The 18,372-nt window shown below is 33.1% G+C and overlaps 1 protein-coding gene across 1 annotated transcript in view; it reads left to right on the top strand.

The window, feature by feature from the left end:
- Nucleotides 1-18,372, top strand: part of LOC145256044 (asparagine synthetase domain-containing protein 1-like) — a 53,346-nt gene that overhangs the window by 27,885 nt on the left and 7,089 nt on the right. Inside the window, exons 7-11 of the mRNA XM_080114646.1 lie at nucleotides 930-1,031; nucleotides 8,272-8,386; nucleotides 10,095-10,129; nucleotides 13,288-13,432; nucleotides 17,461-17,528. Coding sequence (XP_079970772.1) covers nucleotides 930-1,031; nucleotides 8,272-8,386; nucleotides 10,095-10,129; nucleotides 13,288-13,432; nucleotides 17,461-17,528 — 465 coding nt within the window. The remainder of the gene's footprint in view (nucleotides 1-929; nucleotides 1,032-8,271; nucleotides 8,387-10,094; nucleotides 10,130-13,287; nucleotides 13,433-17,460; nucleotides 17,529-18,372) is intronic.

The following is an 18,372-nucleotide window of genomic DNA, read 5'->3' as shown; positions in this document are numbered from 1 at the left end:
CATTGGTTAATTGTGACTCTTGTTCTGGAGTTCAAATTGTACGACTAGCCGAATGGTTATCTTTACACTGATGATTCTGCTAGGATGAAATGTAAAGTTTTTTGCTTGTGTATGTAAAAAGAAATTTAAGTTTATAAAAGGTAGAACAATGCAAAGGTGCGACAGATAGACTCATAAAAATCTACTGCATGCTTCTGATTCCAGAAAATGTCTAACAATTTAGGACTTCATCTTAAGGGTACTTCACAAAAAATTGAAATTCAATAGATCTTGCTTAATTGGTGTCTAATTACTAGGAATCCAATTTAGTGCAAAATATTTGAAAGAAACTGAAATTGGGGGATATTTATTAATAAATATCCAAGATATCTGAATTTTCTTTGCTCCCTGTATATGAAACTAAACTAAATTAAGTATAACCTACATTATCCAAACTTACATCTAGAAGCTGTATTTCAAAATTCATAATCAATTTAGTTTAGAAGTGAATCGTATACATACACATTATGTATGGGTGCCCCCAAAATCAACAGAGAATAAACCATTCCAGTAATGATCCGGATCCTGTTAATTTTGAAATGGGAGTTTAGTTCTGTGCAGTTCAAGAAGGTCCACCCTCTAGTCCTCGCTTTCTCTCTGCTTTGAGAAGGGGTTAGTTTATTATTAATCACCTGAGGCGCCCAAACTGAGGAATGTCAACGGGGCTGCCCAGACACTTCTTGCAGGTCAAAGTGCCCCTTCTCGGGGGTGCTGACTTTTTAATACTACTTTCTGACTCTGGTGTTTTAAGTTCTTGCAGTGGGAGATAACTAAACAACATCTGACAGTCATTTAATTTCATTCCTTCATGAATTGACAAATTACAATAATGTCACCTTTTCCAATGTCTTTCTGACTTTTTTTCCTATTTTTTTTTTTTTTTTGGGCAGTTACATTCCACCTGATGAACCGATTGATCTGCTCAATGTGGCTTTTGCTAACACAAATAACAAAAGCAGTGAGGCAAAAAAGAAGAAAAAACAACCAAAAGAGTAAGAATATTTGCATTTTATCGATTCGTTCAAGGGAAGTAACTCTTTACATTTTGATGGGTGTTATGGTATTTGCCAAAAAGAATGTCTCTTTCTATTCATTATTAGTATTTACGATTTTTCTTCCATACAGATAAGATTAGATATAAGGTTAGTTTGATCTGAGAGAGTTTGTGCTTTTCGATAATTATTCATTCATAAAAATCCGTTTCAACGTTCTTCCTCACTGGGAACAACGTCAAGAAAAAATATAAATTTCTATTTTAATTTCCTTGTTTTTTATTATTTGTGTTCCAAAGTAATTTTGCTTTTTAATGTAGTTTAATTTTTTCACCCCTCAATTATAAATGCACTTTTGATTAATAAAATCTATAATCCTTTCTGAAATCCAACCATATTTTGTACAAATAAACTTCAGTTTATGCCTAACTTGTCCATTGAGGCTTAGTCATAAATGTTCAACAGTCTTTTTTTATTATTGCTGTTCAATTATATGCGCCAAGCGTGCACCTCTGCATTGTACACACACCAGGATATGATTGATTTAAGTTATGATGATCCTCTTCTGCTCAGGAATATTCTGGGAGATTGTTTTAATAGACATTATCTTTTAGGTAACCTCATAGATAAAAATGCGAGTGGTGTATGATTTGTTGAGTGTGAAGCCTATTCAGCATCACATTTCCTATTGATGAGACAATCACCAAATGTCTTTGTATATCATAGAATTGTGATAAACAAAGATTGTTGGTGATTCTATGGCTATAAGTTGATAGACAAATCAGGTATAAATTGAAATTTACTTGTACCAAATATAATTGGATTGTAGAAAAGATTGCAAATTTATTAACGATTCCATCAGTGGTATTTTTTTTCCATCAGTGGCATTTTTAGAAGGTGGAGGTATTGAAATATAGAGTTAATAAAATGAACACTTAATTTAATACTTTTACTATTAATTACATCCAATTTAAATCTTAAAATCTTCTAGAGTATTCTGTTCTAAATCTTCTCTTTTATTTCAAAAATATAATCCTCTATTAGCAATAAAAAAAAAATCTAATGTGTTCTTTTTTTTTTTTTTTTTTTTTTTTGAGTGGCAGCAAATTTAAATTCACAACTCTATTTTCTTAAATTCCGGATTTAGCAACTATCGGTTATTTTGAGTTCAATTTGGTTTGACAATTCATCATGAAGAGACTGAAACCCGAACAGCATTGGCAAATTTTGCAAATTTACTTTGAGATATTGAGAGAAACATTTGATCACTAAATAATTTCACAAAATGAACCTGTCAACTGGTCATCTTGCTCATGTGATTTAATCCCATTAGATTATTTTGTTTGGAAATATATAAAGCCTCGTGTTTATGATAATAAACCAGACACAATAGACCACTTGGAATGTAAAATTTGATGTGTTATTGCCAAATAAACCTAATTAAATGCATTGAGTTTGTGAAAATTGAACTAGATTACGTCATATATATACACGCCACATGCCCAAAATTGTATTTAAATTATAAATGCCAAAAATTATTCTTTGGAGTAAACAACATATTTGTAAAATAAAAATATTTTCCTGTGATTTAATTTATGCTTTAACAGTAAATTTCCAAATCAAAGAAAAATAATTTTAAAAAATGCATTTCTTGTTTGTTCCTCAGTGAAATTCACACACACTCTCTTAACGAATTTGTTAATAAATGAAGACTTTTCAATTCTTGTTTATTTCTGTTATGTCTGATAAAACAGCTGCTATTTGTTTGATAATAGACCAAAAAAAAATTAATAGACACATTATGAAACTTAATACATTTATTAAAATAACTAGCAGTTCAGCCTGGTTTTGCTCAGGCCATATGTGTTCATAACTTTATGTACATATGTATACATATATTAAAAAGTTTGACTCATGTCCAGATAACCTACATCTAAAATTTCAAGTGTTTGATAGACAAATTGACGGAGGAGTTTGGTAGAGTCTACAAAGGTCAACTCTTTCAACTTTGACCTCTTGGCAGCCAAATTTTCACCCCAAAACTGATTAAAAAGCTTGCTGCATGTCTGAATACCTTTTATGTAAAATTTCAAATGTTTAGACCCAAAATTGGCTGAATAGTTTGCTAAAGGCCGCAAAAGTCAAATCTTTTTAACTTTGACTCCTTGGCAGCCAAATTTTCGGCCAAAAACGGATTAGAAAGCTTGCCCTATGTCTGAATACTTTATGTAAAATTTCAAATGTTTAGGCGAAAAATTAGCTGAGAAATTTGGTAGAGACCACAGAGGTCAAATTTTTTTAAACTTTTACCCCAATTTTGACGCCTTAACATTTATTGTTTTGGGCTCAAATCAAATTAAAAAGTTTGATTCATGTCTAACCCTAACCCTAACCTACATATAAAATTTCAAGCCAAATTTTGCGGAGGAGTTTGGTAGAGTTTTCAAAAGTCAAATCGTTGAACTTTGACCCCTTGACAGCCAAATTTCTGGCTGAAAACCAATTAAAAAGATTTTCTCAAATCTCAATACTCCTTATGTCAAATCTTGGGTCTGTAGACTGAAAATTGACAGATTTGTTTGATAGGGAAATGTACACACACAAACACACACACAGACAGAGAACTTCACTTTTATAGATATACTAGCATGGTAGCCTGGCATTGCCCGGGTGTTTGGAGGTGTATGCTGACAAAAAAAAAAAAAACGGTCAATTTTTTAACTTTGACCACTATTATGACCCCTTAACATTTATTGTTTTGGGCTCAAATCAAGTTAATAAGTTAGATCCATGTCCAAGGAACCTATATCTAAAATTTCAAGTGTTTAGACCCAAAATTGTCAGAGGAGTTTGGTAGAGTTCTCAAAGGTCAAATCGTTGAACTTTGACCCCTTAACAGCCAAATTTCTGTCCGAAACCCGATCACATAGATTTTACCAAATCTCAGTACCCTGTATATCAAATTTCGAGTCTGTAAACTAAAAATTGACAGAGTTATTGCGTATGGAAATGTACACAGACACGTTCACTTTTAAGGATATATAGATAGATTTACAAGTTTAAAGATGATTTAAAACTACTGGATGCACAATGATTTTCTAGTGTTCTCCGGTACAAGTTTGCTTACATCCAAACTATCATAATCAATCTCTCAGATTGCAATGTGCACTCAAGGGCTAATAACTCGTCCCTCTCATTGAGTGCAAGTGAGATAACTCTGCCTTGAATATTATTTTAGGCTGACAGCTTAACATTTTTCTCTGTTTTGTTGAAGGTTTAATAAAGCAGCCATGTCACAATATCTTTGTAAGCATTTTCTATGCATCCAAAAAGATTGTGCTTAAAACGTAGGCACAAATGCAATGTAGATTTGGTATACTAATTATGTTTGGCAGCTGAAAGAAACAGATTTAGAATGACACAGTATCTGACATCACTTAGTCTCAGAATAATATTTTTCCCTCATTAAAAATTCCAAACAATTTACATTTATTTTTTATGAAACATATACATTTAGTCATTATTATTGTCATGGCTGTTCCTTATGGTATGGTAGTAACTGGCTGATCATAAATCAGCCAGAATACATACTTTCCTTCAATAAATGTCCAATAGCAAGAAGGTCCTTGGTTACTGGAGCAGATGGATAAGTTGCAGCCCGTATCTGCTGACCTAACTGTTGGTTTTATTAGGCTCTTCCACCTGGAAACATCATTGGGACTTGGATCAATTTTTGTCTGATTGTGATACTATAAAGTGGCCCTGGAGTGGATTTGAGCCACTAAGTGCTTAGAGGGGGGGAATAGACAAAGAAATCGGAAATATCCTACAATAGACAAAGGGATAGGAAATGGCTTAGAAAAACAAAGAAAGAGGAAATATTCTACAATCAACCATAACAATAGAAACCTACTGATAAAACAGGGAAGGGCAGCTTCCGGTAACCAGAATGGAGTGGGCGACCATTGATACCAACGTAGAGGGGGACAGTCAGTTGAGATCGAGATGCGCTCGAGAGCGGATGGAAGTTGAACAGTCAGTTGACAACTAGATGCACTAGACGTCGTATGGGAGTTGATAACGGCTACAGTTTGACATTTAGAGTTGATTGTGAAACAGAGATAGACAAATGTAACATCAATAGAACAGGGGAAGACACACACACACTCACAAGTCCAACAGTCAAGTGAACATTGGCGTTTGTGTTTTTCCTTTGTTTGTTCATATTTCTATTTTGTGAACCACGTGTGTTCTCATCGATAGTCGCCAACGGGAAAAGAACAATCCGGCCAAAAGAAGAACAGTCGAACGAAAAATCCACGGTACACGACGTTGGGAGCCGGCGATCTGATGAGGGAGACGTATGTGGGGTTACATGATTCATCACCTGAGATCTTTCCAACTGCGTTACTAGGGGCTTGCATCTCTGGTGGCTTTGCTCTCAGATGACAAAGCACACAAACTATCATTACATCAGTGTTGATCTGAGATACAATACAGTTAGTGTTCATATCTAACTCACTGTATTTTAACAATTGCTAAATATGTTACACTCATCTTTTTATTTTTATTGAACTATCCATAAAACTGCCTGTTTGATTCCTTAGTTAAATTTCAATTTATTAACATAAAATTATTCTGTGTAATAAAGCTAGTTACTTGTAAAATCTATTCTAACCAGTAATTAGCAATGAAAACAGTGCAGCTCCCATGATTTTCAGAAATAATTTTGTATTGCTAATGTTATATAGGGGTTTCATTAAAAGTGAGTCTTAGAGAGAGACGTTGTGAGAGAGACTTAGAGAGATGTTGTTGTAGAGAGATTGTTTGTATTATGACGATTCATATATATAAAGACATGTTCATACTTAGAAGTGTAGATATGGAAGCTCTTAGAGTCAGGAAACAGTGTTCAGACAGTCTTAGTGTAGATATGAGATGTGTATGTCATGACATTTTATAACACAGATATATAGACATATAATAACAATTTTCACTTTACCTTTCGGTAGAATCACAACACAAAGACGACGTTTATACAAACACATGATGGGTTTATTTCTTCTCACGACCGGCAATGGTTTTCATCATCAAGAATTCAAAGCTTCACATTCTAAGTTTCAAAAGTGACCGTCTCGCTTCTAGACGTTCGAATTCCAAACTGCAGACTATCGTCTGTCGTTCTCAGACTCTCTCTGAGTTTCTCCCAGTTTCTCCTTACTTAACTCTAAAGTTTTCTAACTATATATAGAACTTCTCATTTTTCCATGACGTCATACACATGTTAAAACATGTGTCTTCTTTCACGTGTTCTGGACATGCGTGTCCAAAACTTTTCCTTTTTTTACAAAAGGAATTTTAACCTATATTCTTAGTAACCTATATTTCCAATATGTTAAAAACATGTTTATTAAATTATCTTGTAGCTGCATTCTTTCAATTGAATTTTCATAACAATATTGACAGTGAACATTCTTTTCTTGAAACTATTTTATCTCTAAGCTAGACAATTGTTTGTTTTACATTCCATTTTCTAATTCTCACACATAGTCTATTTCTAAACCTAAATTACGAGGTTCGAATTTCGTCTATGCTATTTCATTTTAACTAAATCTCTCTATAAGGGACAGCCCTTATCATGTAACACTGAGACATGGAACAAACTACCTGCATCAGTTGTTGACTGTTGAGATACTGTATCCTTTAAAATCCTCAAACTTCTCAAAATTTACCAACTGTGTAACTTCCATGTCTCCAGTCCACTACAGGAATGGGGTAAAAAATGGTTGGTAACATTCAGTGCTTCCAAGACTTAGCTCGTTTCCTTTAATAATTACAAGAAACCTTCTTTACCATCAATAGCTAGGACTAAATATACATTACCTGAAAGTACTTCGTTCAAACTCTTCGGTTTAATGTTCACAGGGAACATGAGTTGGAACAGATACATCATGAGCATTGCCAATGCTGCTGTGAAGAAGGTGGGCTCTCTCTATTGTGCTAGAAAGTTACTTACACCTGATCGTATCCTGTACCTCAACAAGGCCACCATTCGTCTATGTATGGAGTATTGTAGTCATATTTGGGCTGGTGCATCTGCTACTAGTGTCTCACTTCTGGATAAGGTTCAAAAGAGTCATTAACCTGATAGGTCCTGAACTATCATCTAAGCTTCAACCTCTGTCTCACAGACGAAATGTTGCATCCCTCTGCCTGTTTTACAAGTATTTTAATGGTGGATGCTCTGACGAACTACAAGCCCTTGTACTTGCTCGACGTAAATACCCCCAACAAACTCAGCAAGCAGCAAAGCCCTACCCCTACACAGCAGAGATCCCTAGATGTAAAAAAGCCTTCTACTCTAATAGTTTCTTCCCCAGAACTGCTAGACTTTGGAATCCCCTTCCGGGTTCCTGCTTCCCCAACTGTACTGACATGTAGAAATTCAAGTGTAGTGTGAACAGACATCTTTCTGCTCAACTCCCTACATAGTATCCCTACAACTTATGCCTCTGATAGTAGTCCCCTCTATTAAAGTAACACTGTGCCTTGTTTGGGGTGAAAATGAAAAAAAAAAATTTCAATATGAGGGACATTCCAAAAATAAAGCTTTCAATTTTTTTTTTTTTTAACTAAAAAAATTGAAGAGTTACAAAGCCGTGAATATGGTATTATTAAAATGAGTGACCCTTTTGTGCTTTAGAATTTATTTTTCTACATAGTCACCACCATTCTCAATACACTTTTGCCAGAAGTTCAATGATGTATTTCACATATCCATGACAGGGTTGCTTCCCTAGTCTCACACCATCAATAACTGCAACAGAGAGATGAAACTTTCAGGCCATGAATGTCTCAAGCTCAATTATCATGACAATACAATTTGCAATCCTCTCTGATCCATTCAAGCGAAATGAAAAAAAAATAGAAGATATTACTTTTCGAATGCGCTTAATATATTAGGACTCGTACACTGTTCATTTGTTTGACGATTTTTATTTTATCACATTCACTTTTGATGAGTTGTAATGCACCTGTGCACAATCATTTCAGTTTTATTATTATTATTATTATTATCATTATTATTATTATCATCATTATTATTATTATTATTATTATCATTATTATTATCATTATTATTATTATCGTCGTTGTCGTTATTCTTTTATTTCTTCTGTAATTCCAGTGTTAATATTTATATTTTAATGTTACTTAATAATTTTCTTAAATGAAATTCCAGTTCTGGTCAACAACCAAAGGACACAAAAACATCTCCATTTTCTGTGCCTGATCGACTCACTGGATATGCTGCTCTCCAAGAACTGAATCCTGACAGAAGGTGGAATTTCATTGAAGTAAGCTGATTCTTTCTTAAACTCCTTTAAACCTATTGAAAAGTTGGATTCTTCTTCGTCATAATAGTGAAATTTGAAGATTGAAATATTGAATTTCATGTAAAATGAATATCTACTTAATTGTCATGTCGCAATGATGAAAATATCCAAAAAATTATGAAAATCAATAAGGTAGATTATTAATTATTAAAGAAAAAAGTTTATATCACATGCATCACATGTTACAAACGAAGATGACCAAATCGTTTTTTCATTGAATCATGGAAACATGTTTTATCTAATATTCCAATAATATTTAACTAATTGCAAAATGACAATTAGTTAGATAACATTGCTTTTAATTGAAATCGACATAGTGTTTAATGAAAACTCAATTTTTTGACTGTCAGATTTCATTATTATAACTAAGAAGAACCGAAATTTGGTAAAATTATTTTTGACTGCGGCTGGTATTAGATTGTTCAAAAATTACAAATGGATGTCGTCTATATCTCAAATACAGTCTGATACATAAGTTATTGTTGTGGTCCTGGTTAGCGGTCACAATATTAAAGTGAAAGAGTCCTGCTGTTCACTATGAGCAGTTAAACTGCGTGTGTGCTCTTCCCTCGAGAGCTGAAATGTCTGGCTTACATAGTGCGAGGCGGATCCATATTATCATGAATATAGGGATGTTAACTACCCCAGAACAGTTATATTCTTTCCTTCAATGTTAGCTGGAATTTCAGGACGACTAAAGATTTGGGAGTGAAATAATTAAACACAGATAATAAGGTTTATATAAATTGCTGGACTTTAGAGGATGAGGAGAATCTAGCTACTTATAGGAAGAAAGGACTTGACAGACAGTGAGGTTCTGTTCAGAAATGGAGATGGTCATTGTTAGAAAAACTTCACATATTTTGTACTGTTTACGAAATAAGGGAGATTAATATTGGACTAATATCTTCCAATGTTATAAAATACAAACTCTAACACAAAAAATAAGTTTTTAATTGTTAATAGGGCAGTGTTATCCTTTCATTTGGGTGAAAGCTTCTTTTATTTCAGCTATCGAGATGTATTGTTATGATCGTGCACTAAAATCGAACACTTATTGAGTTTTGGTAGAATGCATGCACAACAAAAACAATCACAGGAATCATCTGTTTATTATTATAACAATCATGCAACCACATGTACAGCAGTGACAACCAGTCATACCACATTAATAGATTTGACTAATTTGATATTTTCTTATATTCTGTTTAGAAAAGAAAATTAAATATTTTTGCTGAATGCTAATCCAATTGTCATACAGCAGTTTCCCATTTTTTTTATGCCATCCTTTGCATTATTGTTGTACTCTGCAAGATCTTTCAAGCTGCACCAGTTCGATAGCAAAAGACAAGGCAGTGTTGCATCATATCATCCCCCTCTCGACATTCACAGATCCCCCTCACGACATTCACAGACGGTTGGATCAGTTTTATAGTTCCATCTGGTCATAGCAATTTTTGATCTGTTTGTTGAAAATATTAATGACATAGATGCTTATTTAAGGAATGACGCAGAAATACCACACTAGTATATCTGGCTAGTTTGATATTTTCTTATGTTCATCTTAGAATAGAAACATAAGTAGGTTTGCTGCATGCTAATCTATTTCTTGCATGCTTAAAATGATGACATTGATACTTTTTTAATATTATGTTTTTAATCTTAACAGGTAAATATCACCATGGAAGAGTTGCAGCAAGCCAGGTATTTTATGCATTTTCATTTCGTGTATCTATAAAAAATAGGATAGCATTCTTCATCTTTAGAGATGTCATCTAGTCTACCACAGAGATCCGTTCTTAGTAACTTTCTGTTTATCTTTTTCACTATGTGTTTTTTTGGAGTATGTAGTCAGACAACATTTCGTTTCTGAATTTTTAAGATGGGGATTCATTATTCTAGATGTTCTAGAATTAAAATAGATTTATGGCTCCTAAAATTCGTATTAGAATGTCTGCAAGGACCCATGGTGCAATGGTTAGAGTACTTGGAAAAATTCAATTGTAAAGTGATATTCTCCTGAAAGAGAATATCAAAAATGCAATTGTGATTTACTTAGGACATCTATCCAGTCATAGCTGATGGAACAAGAGCATGCTATTCCCGTTCAAATATCCATGCAGATTCCTGAGTTGAACAGAATCATTCCTAAGTTGGACAAGCTACACCTGAAGAAGCTTGGAAGTTACATCAGCCGAAACGTTGTAAAAATGATACTCAAGATGAGAACAGCAGTTTGAAGAATCCAAATCACACGCATAATCATACAATAGTTTCACACTTTTTTATGCGGCGCTTTGCATGATTGTTGTATTCTGCAAGATCTTTTAATCTGCATCAGTTAGAGAGTAGAAGGTAAACAAACGAGTGTGGCATCATATAGTTCTCCTCTCTACATTCACAGATGGTTGGATCAGTTTTATAGTTCCATCTAGTTATAGCAACTTTTGATCTCCACATTCCTGTTAAAAATATTAATGACATAGAAGCTTACTTAAAGAATGACACAGAAATATGCAGATACCATCAATCTAACCAAATGAATAACCTCTATCAATGACAAAAGCTTGAGATAAAAAGGACAAATCTTATACTCTATTAATTTTTCCTGCAATTACAGCTAATGATGGAGTACTGTTGCTACATCTGGGCAGGAGCTACTAGCAGCTTATCCTGCCTTGATAGAATTCAAAATAGACTTTGTAGCTTAGTGGGGGATGCCCTTTTCTCTTCCCTGCAACCTCTTTCTCACAGAAGAGACGTTACGAGCCTGCGAGCCTGTCTCTGCTTTATCATTATTTTCATGGCAAGTGCTTGTCTGAGCTTCAATCTATAGTCCCTCCTCGTCAAACTTTCACAAAAACCACTCATCTAGCCAAAACCACTATCAATAATTTCCCCCACTCTTTATCTGTGCATAAACCTAAACATAGATTCCATAAACAAAGCTTCTTTCTTAGAACTGCACACCTGTGTAACTCTCTTCTGATTGCCTGCTTTCCAGCTGACTACAATCTAATTGTCTTCAAGTCCAACATAAATAAGTTCTTGAACCGTTCCCCTAAGTAATCCAATTTACAAAATTTCCACTATTTATGATTACTATGCTATAATCGCATTGACTAATGTATACCCATTAACCCTTATCCTCGAGTGGCCTCTGGGCCTTGATAAGTGGTAACTCCTTTGTAAAAAAAAAAAAAAAAAAAGACCTTGACACAATGCAGCAATGCATCACAGACTGGAAACTGAAGCTAACAATTGATAAGTGTACAACAATGTATTTGGGAAGGGAAAATCTAATGTCCACATACTCCCTCCAAATCAATAATATCAATAAGTATTTTTATGAAGATGATCTGTACTGGCAGCAACGAAGTACATCTCTAAAATTGTCAAGATGGCCTAGGGTGTCTTGACATCACTCAGCAAGAACTTTGTTAGTTGCTCACCAGCCATTTATATAAAACTCTATACAGCCATGTTCTAGCCACACTTATAATTTATATCTTCATTCTGGAACCTTTATCTTGCTCAGAGAATTGATCACTTGTAAACTGTTCAGAGATGTGTAACCAAATGAATAGCCTCTATCAGACACCTAGCATATTTTGAACACCCTACTCCCCAGGTCTTGGATTCATTGGAAATTAGATGTCTCACATCTGACTTAGTAAACACCCACAAAACCATCTTTCCAACAATCACAAAATTATTAACCATCTTTCCAACAATCACAAAATTATTAACCATCTTTCCAACAATCACAATGCTGGGCATCTTTTTTATTTTCATGTGTCTAACACATGTGAATGCATCTACAAAAACATTTTTTCATACTTCAAATTATTGAATCATGGCACAAACTGGTACTTATATAGTACTGGTAGGGAGACCTGGCATTGCCCAGGATTGAATGATGATCAATGAATGTTTCACACTCCCATATTTTTATATTGTCATCGAAATCAATGAAATCAATGAAATCGCCCATTTTTCAATCAATGAATGTTTCACACTCCCATATTTTTATATTGTCATCGAAATCAATGAAATCGCCCATTTTTCAATCAAATCAATTGATTGCCTGCTCTAGTTGGGGACTCATCATGGTGCACCGGGAGGAAGCTTTGCATGCCTCCCCGCAGTGACTTAATCCACAATACAATATAGTCTACATTGCACTGTAGAGAACCTACTGTTGATTTTATACAATTATTTTTTTATATATAATGGTTTGAATTAAAGTTTAAAATACAAAAGTATAATATTATGCTTCAATTGTGCTTTAAACAGAAACAGACATTTCTAACGTATCCCTGTCATATCAAAGGACCTACTGTTGATTTTATATGTTGGGCCTTTCAGCTTGTGTGGTAAAAAACTTCTCAAATACACTTGGTGGTGTTAAGCTGTGCAAGGTGTTAACTTTGGTCAAAGTCTTCTGTTCCTTCTTTCATCGAATACTTTGATTATCAATACTTATCAAAGACGTTTCGATACAGAACCTATTTAAGAACACTGTCCTGCACATAAGGTACTTTAGTGTGAAATTTCATAAAAATCGACCTAGCCGTTTTCGAGTCCATAGGAACATGCACACATAATTCCTTTTATATAATAGTAGAGAAAAGATTAATCACAAATGAAAATTACATTTCAAGTAAAAACACTTTGAATGTACTTATGTATCATGCAGAAATAAATACCTTCACTCAACGTTTAAAAAAAATGATTGAGTAGAAAAACATCTTACGACTATCCTTCTGCTGTTGGATGTGTAAATATATAATTTATCTTAAAAGGCAAACAAATAAATCCAATTACAAATAACCTATATTATTATTATTTGTATTTTTCAGAACACATCACGTCGTTGACTTGCTATATCCACTATGTACAGTACTTGATGACAGCATTGGTTGTGCCGTATGGTTTGCTGCTAGAGGCCAAGGAATCCTGGGCAATGGTCTTCAGAAAGGACGTCTTTATTGCAGTCATGCAAAGGTAGCATCATCAGTCTTATTCATATTTTAAAACTTAGAATCTGGCACAGAGAAATATCAATCCATCTTTACAAAAAATTGTGATGGTATAAATAATAAATTTTAAGTAAACAAATATTCATTTTGCAATATGCATTTGAATTCAGCCAAACTTTATGTATACTTTTTTTTTAAATAGCAGTCAATCTAAATTATTACAAAAACATTTATACATTTTTAAGATTAAGTTATAAAACAAAAGTTGGCGGTAGGTGTCATTTTTAGGTAGATACAAGTGTACAATTTTGTTTTATTTGTATTTGGAAGGGTTAGCTTAAAAAGAAGATTAGTGCTTGTTGTTGTTGTTGGGAGTTTTTTTGTTTTACTTTATTTTTTCTTGTTTTTTTTTTTTAGATTTTATACTAATGGGTCACTATTTACTAAGGTCCAAGGGCACTAAAGGACAAAGGTTTATGAGATTATCAGTTGGACGATGACAAATACTATCACAGAATTGGATTGAAAACGGTAGAGAGAATGAGCAGAATTTGATTACTTAAGAGGACAACTCAACATGTTAATATTGAACTTCAAAACGACCATGTTGTAGTCAGTAGGGAAGCAGTTTTATGTGTTCTATAGAGGGGAAGTTCTTGGAAAGTAACTATGTTTATGGAAGTTCTGTTTAGGTACACAGAAAAAGAAAGGAAAGTTCAGTGTCTGTAATATTTGTTATCACATTGAGATAGAGAGAGGTCCTTTTGCGATTCAAAAACCATGTCAAATTCAAACTTTTTTTTAACTTTTAGCGTTTGCCATGTTTTTACCGAATGACGTTAATGCTTGAACAAAAATGCTTATATATTGTTATGTTGATTTTTATCAACCTTTTCAACCATTTAATGACAAATCAAGTTTTATGTTTTATTCAATGTTTAATTTGTGGTGTACATTCATTTCACTTCAACAATTTATTGATACCAGATTATGTTGATTCTTATAAAGTCACACCAACACTTTTATGAAGTACATTTGTTTACTAATTGAAACTTTATTTAAATATTGTTTTAAACTTTTAACCAGCTCATATTTAGATTATTTTCCTATTATTTTTCTTCTATTAAAATGCTAAAAAAAATTGCCTGTTCTCATTTTGATATTTTTCCATGTTTTACTCAAATAAGTCTAACAAAAATATTTTCATACATTATTCTCATTGGCCTTAAAAATTATATGATAAAGACATGTTTTTGTTTGTTGTAATTCTCGTTTTTCATCTTGTTCTATCTATTTCCTTCATTTCAGTGTGAAAATTCACATAATCTATAATATAAATCTCACCTGTCTGTTTAAATGTGTGTATGTATGTTGTATGTCTGCCTAAAACTTTCAACAGAGGCAACAGATTTTCACAAGATCAGTATCGGTTTGAAGCTCGTCCCTTCGGACAACAAATATCAAAAATTTGGCTAAAAACATAAATCCTTTCGCCCTCAATTGGGAAATTTTCTACAGGGAAGGGTCACTTTTTTCGCCGATATTTTCGAAAGTCATCCCCTCTTTTCGATTGACTAGTCTTAATTTAAACATACGCCACTTCCGGTTTGGCGATGTACGCAACAGCAAAGACATCAGATTTTTTTTTATCACATTCTTTTCCTCCTTCGCGGTACGGGTTCGAGCTTGCCTGCCTACTACCACTTTTTTTTTTTTTTTTTTTTTTTTTTTGCTCACCACACACCTCCAAACACCTGGGCAACGCAGGGCACCCAGACTAGTATACATAATTGTACCATTTATATTAATTGTACCATTTACATAGTTGAGCATATTTTTATTGTCTTAAGTAGTCAAATTTGGTTCATTCATCTATCTTTTCCAATCCTTTTATGGTGTTGCTCATTGTCCAGCTGACAATCTTATTAATCTTTATTCTTGAGTGGCTTTTGACCTTGATAAATGGTGACTAGTTAGTATACAAAAATCTCCATATGGGAATAATTAGATAAAATTGAAGTGACTAGAAGGTTTTTTTTTCTTTCTTTGTTATTTTTGTACTAAGTTCTAAAAACAATGTAATTTGTTCATCTTCAAGTCAAATCATAACTAATAGTAAATTGATTTACACAATTTATTAAAATAGAAAAAATAACGCCATTGCTATTTTCAATATTTATTAATGTGAGATTATAAATAAGACAATTGTGTTAGTATTTTTCATGGTCATATTTTTTATTGATTTTTTTTTAATTTTTTTAATGACCCTATATTATAGTGTTATTTGTTAATTCTAACAAATTTGTAATGATTCTTAGTTCTGATCTGTTATTATTGCAATACATCCCAGATCAGAGTGATCCACACACAAGTTGCACAAGATGGCTAACCAATCATAATTCCACCATTGACCTAAGGACTTGAGAGCTCAGCCAAGTTCTCCCAGATGTTTGTGACTCCTATTCACAGCTATTTACCTGATACATTTGCATAATCCAGGAAGAGAAGTAAGGAGGATAACATTGCAAATTAACTGTCCCTTGAGACGAATTTCACTCAGCACTACATCATGCATCTCAAAGCACTCTTGGACATTTACAGGCTGTAGTTATCATCTCTATAGTGAAGAGTCATCAGGTAACCCTGTTAAATCCAGTGGATCTTTATGAAAAATCCCTCGAATTTTTGTGGAGAGTTATGATTCCTGTAGTGATTATCAGCAGATGTTCTAGTCTAATCTCAAATCATTCAATTGCTTCACTTCATGTATTTAATTCTTTGCTATTTGAAAAAAGCATTTTGGATCAGAATTGCAAGAAGAAAACAGATTTGTCTTTTATTTTAAGACTAGTCTAGGTGCCCGGCATTGCTTGGGTGTTTGGAGGTGTGTGTTAAGAAAAAAAAAGTGTTAGTAGGCAGGCAGGCTCGAATCCATACCACGGAGGAGGAAAAGTGTGAAAAAAAAATATGTGACGTCTTTGCCGTTGCATCCATCGCTAAACCAGAAGTGGCGAAGGTTTAAATTAAGACTAGTCAATCGAAAAGAGGGGATGACTTTCGAAAATATCGACAAAAAAAAAAGCGATCCCTTTCTGTAGAAAAGTGCCCAGTCGAGAGTGAAGGAATTAATGTTTTTAACCAATTTTTAGGCATACATACATATATTTAAACAGACATGTGAGATTTATATTATAGATAAATTGTTTTGGAATTCATTGTTCTGTAATATTTCTATTAAGGGAGAGGAGTCTTTTAAAGATATCTCCCTTTTGTCCATAAACATTAGCTTAGTTTGTTTTTAAATGAAAAATAAGTATTATATTAAACAATGAAGCTTAAGAACAACAGTGAAAACAGCCCTCCCACTGAATGATTGACAGTTGTGGGGTCAAAAGTATAACCTCAGTGGTTGGTGGAAGTTGTGACATGACATCATTTCCATTGAAAAGCATGGTGTTCTTTTTTTTTTTTTTTACTAGTGAGACTTGAAAAAATGTAGACACCCGAGATGATGGTTCATCTTATCCTTGATGCAGATGGAGCAGAGCAAATGATGCAAAGTTTAGCATAATGGCAACCATTTCTCTTTTGGCCAAGTGTGCAACTTATATATATATATATCTTTGGTTGTGTGTAGTGAATAAGTTTTCCATTTAAAGAAAACTTGCATTTCTGTTAATTGATTGAGAGCAAAGAGGACGGTCAACATCTGTGTGGGTTTCACCAGTGGGTTTATACACACATCAAAACTCCAAAACATGAGTACCTAATATTTATGAAATCCACCGTTTTGAACTGACTTTTAAATTTCAGGTATTTATCAAATTTTGTCAAACTTAACAAAATTTTGCATTTTCTTGGCTTTCATAAAAATTAAAATATTCCAAATGGCTCAGTAGTAATTTTTTTTTTTTTTTTTTCAGTTATAAAGGTTTCTTAGATTGTCTCCTCTTAAATTATTTATTCCTACAATTTATTGTCTGTTTGAAAGAAAAAAAAATTCTTTAATTTGTATCATTTTATGAAAAGGCTTATTTGTTAAATCTTTCACAGGTGGTTCTCTGTGGAATGGGAGCAGATGAATTATTTGCTGGGTATTCAAGGCACAGATCTTGTTTCAAGTAAACAATTTTTCACTTTTCTATTTTGTTTGTTCAACTTTCCTAACAGTTAAAATTTCAATTTACTTAAGATTGTTAACCATCCTATAAGCAAGGACTGTCAAACCTTCAGCCTAAGACGATGGCACAAAGTAGACATCAATGTAATCCTACCAGATACTTTGTTGTTTCTTTCTTCAAGCAGAAAAGGAAATGTTTTTATTGTTTAAAAAAAAAAAAAGAGAGAGAGAAATAGTGCTTTTTCTTGGGTGATTCTTAGGCTGAAAGCATGGCATTCTATATTAAAACCTCCACACAAGATGACTAACATTTGATTTAAGTTTCTGTTGATTTTGTTCTGTAGTCAGCTAAAGAAGTTCAAAGAATGTTTCTGAATTTTTAAATAAGGATTGATAACTTGTATTATCCGGACTACTGTTCTCATCTTGAATGCCATTCTCATTTTTCAATCAATATAACCCCTTTCCCCCACATTTCTGTATTGTATTCTTTGCTAGAAAAAACTAAAATTCTATTCAACCCAATATTTCTTTCTATAGCACAGATTTCTGAGGTGTTGATCAGTTTTAAAGAAATCAAATTTTATCTTTTGTATACACAAAAAAAAAATAATTTCACTCTCCTCTTGCTTGCTCATATACACCGTCTTAAATTACATAGAAAAATGCGAGCATGAAAAGTAATATGGTTAAGATTAAACTTAGAAAAGTAAAAGGACTAGTTATTAAAATTGAAAAAGAAAAAGACAAGATATTCTAGTAAAAAATATAAATTTATATATTTATTATTTTATATATATTTTGCAGCATTAAAAATTTATATCTAATGTTAACTTGAATTTAAA

This window comes from Euprymna scolopes, chromosome 3 (genome assembly GCF_053919585.1).
Source record: "Euprymna scolopes isolate OS-2025 chromosome 3, ASM5391958v1, whole genome shotgun sequence".
Classification (NCBI taxonomy): domain Eukaryota; kingdom Metazoa; phylum Mollusca; class Cephalopoda; order Sepiida; family Sepiolidae; genus Euprymna; species Euprymna scolopes.
This window is presented reverse-complemented; position numbering and strand designations above follow the sequence as displayed.